Source organism: Sceloporus occidentalis, unplaced genomic scaffold (assembly GCF_023333645.1).
Source record: "Sceloporus occidentalis isolate IW3139 unplaced genomic scaffold, rSceOcc1.0.p SCAF_183, whole genome shotgun sequence".
Classification (NCBI taxonomy): Eukaryota; Metazoa; Chordata; class Lepidosauria; order Squamata; family Phrynosomatidae; genus Sceloporus; species Sceloporus occidentalis.
This window is the reverse complement of record NW_028317163.1, coordinates 745,468-757,868: the sequence shown is the minus strand read 5'-3', so window position 1 is coordinate 757,868 and position 12,401 is coordinate 745,468. Positions and strand designations below refer to the sequence as shown.

The following is a 12,401-nucleotide window of genomic DNA, read 5'->3' as shown; positions in this document are numbered from 1 at the left end:
GTTGTCTGCTTCAAATCTTCCGAGATCCAATAATTCATCATCTTGGCTTTTATGATTACATTTCCCTTCAACGTCTGCGCATGTCCAAACTTTTATTTGCTTATTAAATGTCCTCGTTACCACTAAACTCTACTTGCGTCACTCAATCTTATTACCTGGAGATGACAAACGTTCTAAATGGAATGTTTCCTGTAGCCATTCTATCATCTTGTCCTAGAACGCTTGGCGAAGAGAAAAGAGAAAAAACGCGAGGCGAGTTTTCCATCCGAGAAAAAGTCGCAATGATTTGCTGGATTTGCTGGGGTCCCCTTCTTATTACATACGGGGTAAATAATGGTGTCGCATAAGTAAATAAAATACATTCTCTGAGTAATCAATTCCTTGTTACAACAAGAAAATAATAAGGCAATGTGTCAAAACAATGACCTTCCAAATTAGCCAATTATAGAGCCTCTCATTATAGCCCAGGCCGGCGCCTTTAATCCGGCAACTACTGTATATCATTAAGGCACTTCTTTTGTTACAGCCTTTCTCTGGTTATGATCAATGAATAATTGCGGGTAGTCACAGATTGTGCATGTCCCAAAGAGACAGATTTTGAATGAATATCATTAACGGGGAACGAGTCCACATGTGGTCCTTGTTTATATAATATCCTGAAATTTGCATTCGGTCCAACAGCGACTTGTATGAAGACCTGAGCCGGGTAAGATGTTTCCAAAGGTTCCGATATTCGGCTCTGCGTATGTTTGTTATTTGCGTGTTATCCTACGCAGGTTTCTATCCTTTATGGGATTTAAAAGACATTGAGTAAACATAGACCGAATATACTTCATTAATTAGCTGTTGATGACATCACCTCTAGGTTCTGTTTGGTGCCATTGGGCATCCTTGTGATTCTCTTCCTTTTTTACTGCTTAATCTTCCATTCAAATATATTTTATCCTCATAGGAATTATGGAAATATTCTTGAGTTAATACTGAAAATGATCATTGGTTTGATATAAATAGATTCTATTGATACATCGATTTGGGTCGTGAAACGTGCTTGGATTAAAGTCAAAATATATTGTCTACGTAACATACCACGTTTCCACCTGTAGATGTTTGCCTCAGTTACTGTTTCATTTTAATTAATACATCTGGAAGATTTCATTAACAGCCCCCCCCTCCCTCAGAATCACAGGAGACGTCTGACTACCTAGGAATTCGTAAATAAAATGTTATCTTAACAATGTAACGACTTGGAGGCAATTTTGAGGGCTTGGTAACGGGAGACCTTCTGTGGACATCTGAAAGAACCACAAAGCTTCAATGATCGTGTCATCTACGGTCACAAACAAGGTGGGCTGTTGATTTTATTAGAGTATGTTAACAATAAAGGGTCACCTAAAAAAGAGAAACGATGGGTAGAATATTCTAACTATGATCTATAGGTAGAGCGGACAATGGCCAACAGATTCCAGCCGGCAGGAGACGAAATGATTTATTAATGAGGTAGACCAGAAGGTTTTATGAAGACCCAATTGGTCCCTATGGGTAAGGATTATAGACCATTAAAGATGAGGCAGATTCCAGTTCAATAAAGCCCTAGGCTAAATCAATAAATTTGAAGACTTGACCAAATGTAAAATATTTACAGGACTAGATTTTAACCTAAATGTTATGAATGTGTGGCCAATCACCCAACCTTGACCCCACTTCCGGTTTTCTATTATTAAAAAGAGGTTGCGTGTATTCTACGCGTTGATTATTTTATTTAGTGTCTTCTATTATGATGCGTTTCCGTCGATGGACCCTTTCCAAAAGACGGAAACATTATTGGCAGAAGACATGTGAATGTAAAATAAGCAAGGATTCCAAAGAGCCCTGATCTGAGTGCATGTCCTGAATTTTTGGCAGACCGGCAATTACCCTGTCGCTGTATTCCCATGATGCATCTGCACCGAGAGCCTTCTGTCATTGCAATCGGTCACAGTTCTTACAGACACACTTCTGAGGATCTTATTATACAACCGTGTGTATGTAATGATTGCAGTAATAACACCTCATTGTTATCCCAAGGTCTGCTTAACTCATTTAATACGCAAGCATCAAATCTGGCCTTTTGTGCCCTAGGCTTTGTCGTATGGATTAGCCACAGAAAGGCGTCAAAATGCGCATTGATGGTCTCATCAGTTGAGCGAATGGCTGTATTCCCAGTACACGTGATTCACAAAGAGAGAGACTTGCGTGTATGCCTGTATGTATGCTTAATCATATACGCGCCTCCTAGTAAACGAGAGGGATAGATTACTCTTCCGAGAACCTTTGTCTTTGAAAATTCCCTTTGATGTGTCCAGGAAATGAGATTCTGGTCCATTCAAAACCAGTGGCATCACCTAGACACACAATGGCCCCCACATCGACAATTGCAATGGTGCGGTGGTCATCTTTCCAACATAGAAATGACAAAAAATATTATTTTCCACCAATGTGATGATACTCGTCACATCGACAGCAGCCATATATTACTCATTGGTGCTTTATTCCTATAATTTTTAAAAACTTTTTTTATAAGCTTCCATTAGAGAGTCATTACCATACCTGGGGACATCCCAACGCAGACTACCTGGTTCCTTTGACTTCTAGGGGGAGTGGCTTTGCGAGAAGGTGGAAATAGCTCTGCCAGGGGGTGGGGCCAGCCCCACACACCTTAAATGGTCTGGGAGTAGGAGGGGAAGTGGGCGTGGCTAAACATCTCTGCCCTGCCCGGAGAAAGAGGAAAGTGACCCAGAGATCTGGGAAATCAGGACTTCATCTGGAGACTCCGGGTCAAACCTGGACAGTTCTGATGCGTGGTCATAACCTTTCTTTACTAAAACGATATTAAAATGAGGTAACCTAGTGCTAATGATTAGGACAACATTCTACATTCTTAATTTGTGTCCATCGATAATCTTGTCATTGTTTTGGTATCAAATAAAAACATTTTGCAAAAATCCGCCGTTGTTCCATCTCTAACATCTGCGTTTATTCTAATGCAGGTTCTGATTCTATCCAGTATTTTGTTATTTGTTTTATCATGTAAAGTGCCCGGCCTTCCCTGATCTGTATAAATCCGGGGCATCTCATTTTTTTCTGATCAAATAAATTTGTTGGGTTTATAAATGTATTTAGGAAATTTCATTTAAAAATCAATTTCGATCTTGTTAAGATTGAGTGACTTCTTCTGAGGACTTTTCTCTGGGGAAATATTTCTTGGTTTTAGGGCGTTAGTCGGGAAATCCAAGTTGATAATTAAAGGAGTTCTAAAGATTGCCATGGTCTACTACGAACCTTGATCCTGTTTGTTTGATTATTCGTCTCATGGTGACCATAAGTCCATTTTAACAAACTCTCCACCGTACCATAGGGTTTTATGACTCTTTAGGCCAAATTGTTCCGACATATATCTCGTTATACCCTAGATCCTAAAATGATGAGCACAAAGACTAGTACAAGCCAGACTCATCCACCGTTATACCAATGACTTCTCTCATCCCACACTCTATATTTTTTTTTTTAATTTTTAACCTAAAGCAAACTTCAAAATATGAATCATCTCACCAGAGGACACATTCATGTCTGTTGTAGCCAAGTTGGCAAAGCTGAGTTTTAATGACTTAGTTGGTCTGTGGATGAACCACGATAGCAATCCTCAACAATTAGCATCCCCAGGTACTCGTAATTACTGATTGGAGGGTCAGCTGTTGGGATTAATCCTTCTGGTCCCTTGGAATCCTGAGATCCCTTCAAAATTTCTAAAAAGTCAATAGCCATAACTCAAGATTTTCAATAAAGTTTGTTCCGGTTTTCTAGGATAAGAACCTTGAATCTGTTCAGAATCTTGCTACATTCCGCTTTGGGTTTTATTATGAATGGTTTTGTATAAAAAGGTAACATTTTCTGTAGGATTTATTATTGAAAATTGTATATATTTGCAATTGAAAATCTAAAAGATAAAAGTAATGGGGATATTTGCATTATTATTATTTTTTATATTATTATTAGTAGTAGTAATATTAATACTATAATTTTTTTTATTTTTTTATCTTCTGCGGTTTATTTTTTATAAATCGCAGGAATCTTGTCTTCGTAATCTGTCTCTCTAGGATTTTTTCCCTGTTTCCTCTTCTGGCTGTCTATGTATTGATCTTCATTAATAATTCATGTACCGAGTATTGTTAACCTTTAAAGGTAAAGATTAAAATTAATAGCGCAAGCCTCGCTCCGCGGGGAGAGATTCATTATCTTACAGTGGGAGATAGAATTTTTTTTTTTTTTTTTTTGCTATATGAAAAATGAAATTCTACATTAATTGGGATATAAGAGCTTTTGGTTGACTTGGAGGACTTAATGATGAATTAGACGTATCACAGAAAAAGCCCCGTGACGGATTTGAGTATTTATTCGGTAGATAACAGGAAACATTTGTTTTAGGGAATGCCTTGTTTTTCTCTTATTCTGAATCATGTTTTGGTTGGGAGAGATTAAATCGGCATGTGTTAGCCTACAAAGTAAGGCAGCCAGCTTTAATTGAAACCCAGTGGTGCGTAACTTAATTCCTCGGTCCCGTTTCAGTGCTGTATCTGGAACAGACGAGTCGAGCTTCATCTGCGATGTTTGATAATATACATCAAGCCTTTTGGGCGTGAAGACTGGTCTGTCGGAAGGGGGTAGCTCGACCCCTAGGGAAGTTGCTTCACTGCTTAGTGAAACAGATGAATTGGGCATTCTAGATGGCAAACTCCTCTAGATAGTAAGCTTACGAGCCGGGCCTTCTTTACCTAATGTACCGGCTCGCCTTTTTGTTCTGGTTATTGCCAAGTAAAGGTTGAATTCAGAAGACTGGTATATAGGTGATGTATGGGACGTCACATTCATAAAAACCAGCAAATAGGATAGACGACCACTTCTGCAAAGTACTACCAAATGTATAGATTGTCCAGGTACCAAGAAAAAGACAACGATGTTCCTCGGCTGTAGGTTTTGCCCAGTTGGCCCTAAGAAGGACCAGTTGGACAACCTGGTGTAACCCTCTAGAAAGTCAACAACCTAGGGGTTGCCTCGATAGTCGGCCTGAAACAACATCTGCCCTCTGATGTGGGAGTGAAATTCAGAACATATCCGGAATTCTGTAGCTGAAGTATCCATTCATCTATTCATCCATCCGTCCTTCCATTTCACGATCAACAGATATAATCAGGGCTACTGATCGGACAGACTGTATCTTCAACCCTGTGTTTGAATGTTTTGCCCCCAATGAGAAACTTGATGGTTTCTAGGTGAATAGAAAAAAAAATAAATATATATATATATATATTGTAAATGTTATATTTATAAATTCCCAGTCCATGCATAAATATCCCAAAACGTATCGTGTGTTCTTAATCGGGGGCTCTGTTCTGTACGTGTGTCTTTTCTAGCTCTTTCCCCATGTGTTCTATTGACATAAGCAAACAAAAGGACTTCATGGAATATGTTAGTCCTTTGCCGGAGGCGCGGTGCCAAAGAATTTGTTTATAGTCTGGTAGCTAAGCTTCGGCGGATGAAGGGAAATGGCCACACTTACACGGCATTTTTTTTCCGCAGGAAGATTTGTCTTCATTGTAAGTGCCCACGGGAGGACCACAGCGCTACAGCGATGCCACTGGAGATGGAGAAGACCATGAACAAACTGATGTTTGACTTTCAAAGGAATTCCACATCCGATGACGACTCCGGCTGCGCTCTGGAAGAATACGCCTGGATTCCTCCTGGGCTGAAACCCGAACAGGTACTTTTTAAATTTAGACTGCATCCCCTAAAAGTCTCCCGCACAAGTATGCCAATCATTTTACTTCATCCCCAGCGCTGTATACAGTAATAACCCCCAGTGCTGTATACAGTAATATAACCCCCAAAGCTGTATACAGTAATATAACCCCCAGCGCTGTATACAGTAATATAACCCCCAGCGCTGTATACAGTAATATAACCCCCAGCGCTGTATACAGTAATATAACCCCCAGCGCTGTATACAGTAATATAATCCCCCCAGCGCTGTATACAGTAATATAATCCCCCCAGCGCTGTATACAGTAATATAATCCCCCCAGCGCTGTATACAGTAATATAACCCCCCAGCGCTGTATACAGTAATATAACCCCCCAGCACTGTATACAGTAATATAACCCCCCAGCACTGTATACAGTAATATAACCCCAGCGCTGTATACAGTAATATAACCCCCAGCGCTGTATACAGTAATATAACCCCCCAGCACTGTATACAGTAATATAACCCCCAGCGCTGTATACAGTAATATAACCCCCAGCGCTGTATACAGTAATATAACCCCCCAGTGCTGTATACAGTAATATAACCCCCAGCGCTGTATACAGTAATAACCCCAAGTGCTGTATACAGTAATATAACCCCCAGCGCTGTATACAGTAATATAACCCCCAGCGCTGTATACAGTAATATAACCCCCAGCGCTGTATACAGTAATAACCCCCAGTGCTGTATACAGTAATATAACCCCCAAAGCTGTATACAGTAATATAACCCCCAGCGCTGTATACAGTAATATAACCCCCAGCGCTGTATACAGTAATATAACCCCCAGCGCTGTATACAGTAATATAATCCCCCCAGCGCTGTATACAGTAATATAATCCCCCCAGCGCTGTATACAGTAATATAATCCCCCCAGCGCTGTATACAGTAATATAACCCCCCAGCACTGTATACAGTAATATAACCCCCCAGCACTGTATACAGTAATATAACCCCAGCGCTGTATACAGTAATATAACCCCCAGCGCTGTATACAGTAATATAACCCCCCAGCACTGTATACAGTAATATAACCCCCAGCGCTGTATACAGTAATATAACCCCCAGCGCTGTATACAGTAATATAACCCCCCAGTGCTGTATACAGTAATATAACCCCCAGCGCTGTATACAGTAATATAACCCCCCAGTGCTGTATACAGTAATATAACCCCCAGCGCTGTATACAGTAATATAACCCCCAGCGCTGTATACAGTAATATAACCCTCAGTGCTGTATACAGTAATATAACCCCCAAGCGCTGTATACAGTAATATAACCCCCAGCGCTGTATACAGTAATATAACCCCCAGCACTGTATACAGTAATATAACCCCCCAGTGCTGTATACAGTAATATAACCCCCCAGCACTGTATACAGTAATATAACCCTCAGCGCTGTATACAGTAATATAATCCCCCCGCGCTGTATACAGTAATATCACCCCCCAGCACTGTATACAGTAATATAACCCCCCCAGCTCTGTATACAGTAATATAACCCTCAGCGCTGTATACAGTAATATAACCCTCAGCGCTGTATACAGTAATATAACCCCAGCGCTGTATACAGTAATATAACCCTCAGTGCTGTATACAGTAATATAACCCTCAGTGCTGTATACAGTAATATAACCCCCAGCGCTGTATACAGTAATATAACCCCAGCGCTGTATACAGTAATATAACCCTCAGTGCTGTATACAGTAATATAACCCTCAGTGCTGTATACAGTAATATAACCCCCCAGCGCTGTATACAGTAATATAACCCCCAGCGCTGTATACAGTAATATAACCCCACCCCAGCGCTGTATACTGTAATATAACCCTCAGCGCTGTATACAGTAATATAACCCTCAGTGCTGTATACAGTAATATAACCCCCCAGCGCTGTATACAGTAATATAACCCCCAGCGCTGTATACAGTAATATAACCCCCCAGCGCTGTATACAGTAATATAATCCCCCAGTGCTGTATACAGTAATATAACCCTCAGCGCTGTATACAGTAATATAACCCTCAGTGCTGTATACAGTAATATAACCCTCAGTGCTGTATACAGTAATATACCCCCCAGCGCTGTATACAGTAATATAACCCCCAGCGCTGTATACAGTAATATAACCCCCCAGCGCTGTATACAGTAATATAACCCCCAGAGCTGTATACAGTAATATAACCCCCAGCGCTGTATGCAGTAATATAACCCCCCAGCGCTGTATACAGTAATATAACCCCCAGCACTGTATACAGTAATATAACCCCCAGCGCTGTATACAGTAATATAACCCCCAGCACTGTATACAGTAATATAACCCCCAGCGCTGTATACAGTAATATAACCCCCAGCACTGTATACAGTAATATAACCCCCAGCGCTGTATGCAGTAATATAACCCCCAGAGCTGTATACAGTAATATAACCCCCAGCGCTGTATACAGTAATATACCCCCCAGCGCTGTATACAGTAATATACCCCCCAGCGCTGTATACAGTAATATAACCCCCCAGCGCTGTATACAGTAATATAACCCCCCAGCGCTGTATACAGTAATATAACCCCCCAGCACTGTATACAGTAATATAACCCCCAGCGCTGTATACAGTAATATAACCCCAGCGCTGTATACAGTAATATAACCCCCAGCGCTGTATACAGTAATATAACCCCCCAGCACTGTATACAGTAATATAACCCCCAGCGCTGTATACAGTAATATAACCCCAGCGCTGTATACAGTAATATAACCCCCAGCGCTGTATACAGTAATATAACCCCCCAGCACTGTATACAGTAATATAACCCCCCAGAGCTGTATACAGTAATATAACCCCCCAGCACTGTATACAGTAATATAACCCCAGCGCTGTATACAGTAATATAACCCCCAGCGCTGTATACAGTAATATAACCCCCCAGCACTGTATACAGTAATATAACCCCCAGCGCTGTATACAGTAATATAACCCCCAGCGCTGTATACAGTAATATAACCCCCCAGTGCTGTATACAGTAATATAACCCCCAGCGCTGTATACAGTAATAACCCCAAGTGCTGTATACAGTAATATAACCCCCAGCGCTGTATACAGTAATATAACCCCCAGCGCTGTATACAGTAATATAACCCTCAGTGCTGTATACAGTAATATAACCCCCAAGCACTGTATACAGTAATATAACCCCCCAGCGCTGTATACAGTAATATAACCCCCCAGCACTGTATACAGTAATATAACCCCAGCGCTGTATACAGTAATATAACCCCCAGCGCTGTATACAGTAATATAACCCCCCAGCACTGTATACAGTAATATAACCCCCAGCGCTGTATACAGTAATATAACCCCCAGCGCTGTATACAGTAATATAACCCCCCAGTGCTGTATACAGTAATATAACCCCCAGCGCTGTATACAGTAATATAACCCCCCAGCGCTGTATACAGTAATATAACCCCCAGCACTGTATACAGTAATATAACCCCCCAGTGCTGTATACAGTAATATAACCCTCAGCGCTGTATACAGTAATATAATCCCCCCGCGCTGTATACAGTAATATCACCCCCCAGCACTGTATACAGTAATATAACCCCCCCAGCTCTGTATACAGTAATATAACCCTCAGCGCTGTATACAGTAATATAACCCTCAGCGCTGTATACAGTAATATAACCCCCAGTGCTGTATACAGTAATATAACCCTCAGTGCTGTATACAGTAATATAACCCTCAGTGCTGTATACAGTAATATAACCCCCCAGCACTGTATACAGTAATATAACCCCCAGCGCTGTATACAGTAATATAACCTCCAGTGCTGTATACAGTAATATAACCTCCAGCGCTGTATACAGTAATATAACCCCCAGCGCTGTATACAGTAATATAACCCCCAGTGCTGTATAGGGTAACAAACCCCAAAGATCACACTCCAGGATATTTAAAAACAATTACTTAAAAAGGAATATATGTAAACCGTTACTTTTTATGTGCAGTCGTGTAGAATGTATGTAATGTATCCATGCAGGTTTTATTTTTAGCCGATAATGTTTCTTTAAAACGAAGACGGGGATGTTCTAGGTAGGGCTATATAAAGGAACGGGGCACGGCACATTAAAAATAGAACTGGCGTTTCCGAGCTGTATAACCAGTCAGCTGTAAAAGTGTTTCTATCGCAGGAGCGCTTGCAGTGGTTTAGCCATTATATCGCTATTATTCTGCCATTACTGCAGCTGAGTCTCCCATTAAAAGTTAATCTGTGAGATACGGGGTTTCCAGCGTCAAATAAAATGCACAGGGGTGGGTGAACTAAATGGGGCATTATAATAAGATGCCTGTTAACTCTTTTTGAGACAGAGGGGAGAGAACTCTTGAGTCTCTGATCGTTGTCGCCCTCACATGTGTCTCCTGTTTGCTGGGTATGAGGGTATCAGAAGGTTCTACAGTCCTAAAAGCCCCAATAATCTGTATAGAAACAGCAGAAAAATAGTTTATAACATAAAAATTTAGTAAAGGCCCGCCCCTGTCCCACCTCTAACCACACCCCCAGTTATAAAAGTCCCCCTCTTTGGCTGGTTTGAAAATTGTGGGAGGTATACATCTTAATATTGTCACCCTCCACTCGACATTGAGTAAGGATCATTTATACCAAAAAAAGTACTTGTCAAATCAGATTGAACAGCGGTGGCGATTGTCATCCTGATGGGTTGTTTAAGAAAAGTATAATGATTAAAGTCAATAATTAAAGTCTTTGATGCATTTTTACCTTTTTCCACCCAACTCTCCATCCTCACCATACATCATAATATCTGTAATAATCTCCGTGGACTCACAGAACGAGGGTCTTACAAAGACGTCCAAATGACGTCAAACATTTCTCCATTGGTGACTCGTGACTTATATTTTGGGAACGATGTATCTTGGGACAGTAACGGTTGGTATCCTGCCGTGTTTAATCATTTCTTTACGCATTTGTGATGTCATATTTGGCTTTAGAATCTTCAGCTCGGCCCCAGAGAGCTTCCAGCTCGATAAAAATGGCTTCTACTTTCTACCCGCCTTCAAAGGACCTGAGATAAAAATTAAAAATAGCCTCAGGCATTGAAAAGTACTCGGGGCATTAAGATCTTTGTGAGAACATCGATAGCTTCTTAAAGGCAGAGCTGTTCAAAGCCAATTTCCTAAGATATTTGTAATCTTTTAATTTGTATAAATGCCGAGCATGTATGTGAAATACTCCGGAAATGAGGTTATTGGTTGGGTTTTTGTGCTCTTCCAGAATACTTTAGATTGTTCCTTAGTGTACGATGTACTCATAACTTGACTTAAATAACCCAACGGCGTTATTTGGCCCTTTACCAAACTATTGTCTGGACAACTTAGTTAAATACACAGTTTTATAATTTGATAAGATATAATATTTTAAGGCTCTGTAGACTTAACATGGAGTCTTTTTAGACAATGGGTTGTGTCTTGGCCAAGATGTAGTATGATGTCATTATACAATCATATTACGGGAACAATACCCGCCTGTCCTGTTCATTAATAGGACTGCAAAAAACAAGAGGTCGTCCATTTAGACTTGTAGAAAGTCTTCTTTAAGTGGCTAGAGAGTATATAATATATAATATGAGGAATATACAGGGTATAACGGGTTATAAGGACGGGGATTAGTTATACGGCCAGAGAGTATATAATATATAATATGAGGAATATACAGATATAACGGGTTATAAGGACGGGATTAGTTATACGGCCGGAGAGTATATAATATATAATATGAGGAATATACAGATATAACGGGTTATAAGGACAGGATTAGTTATACGGCCGGAGAGTATATAATATATAATATGAGGAATATACAGGGATATAACGGGTTATAAGGACAGGATTAGTTATACGGCCAGAGAGTATATAATATATAATATGAGGAATATACAGGGATATAACGGGTTATAAGGACGGGATTAGTTATACGGCCGGAGAGTATATAATATATAATATGAGGAATATACAGGATATAACGGGTTATAAGGACGGGATTAGTTATACGGCCGGAGAGTATATAATATATAATATGAGGAATATACAGGATATAACGGGTTATAAGGACGGGATTAGTTATACGGCCGGAGAGTATATAATATATAATATGAGGAATATACAGGATATAACGGGTTATAAGGACGGGATTAGTTATACGGCCGGAGAGTATATAATATATAATATGAGGAATATACAGGATATAACAGGTTATAAGGACGGGATTAGTTATACGGCCGGAGAGTATATAATATATAATATGAGGAATATACAGATATAACGGGTTATAAGGACAGGATTAGTTATACGGCCGGAGAGTATATAATATATAATATGAGGAATATACAGGATATAACGGGTTATAAGGACGGGATTAGTTATACGGCCGGAGAGTATATAATATATAATATGAGGAATATACAGGGATATAACGGGTTATAAGGACGGGATTAGTTATACGGGGGGGGGAGTATATAATATATAATATGAGGAATATACAGGA

The 12,401-nt window shown here is 40.1% G+C and overlaps 1 protein-coding gene across 1 annotated transcript in view; it reads left to right on the top strand.

Annotated features, from left to right (window-relative positions):
- LOC149278703 (prickle-like protein 2) overlaps positions 1 to 12,401 on the top strand; it is a 95,402-nt gene that overhangs the window by 60,204 nt on the left and 22,797 nt on the right. Inside the window, exon 3 of the mRNA XM_089501838.1 lies at positions 5,614 to 5,797. Coding sequence (XP_089357964.1) covers positions 5,614 to 5,797 — 184 coding nt within the window. The remainder of the gene's footprint in view (positions 1 to 5,613; positions 5,798 to 12,401) is intronic.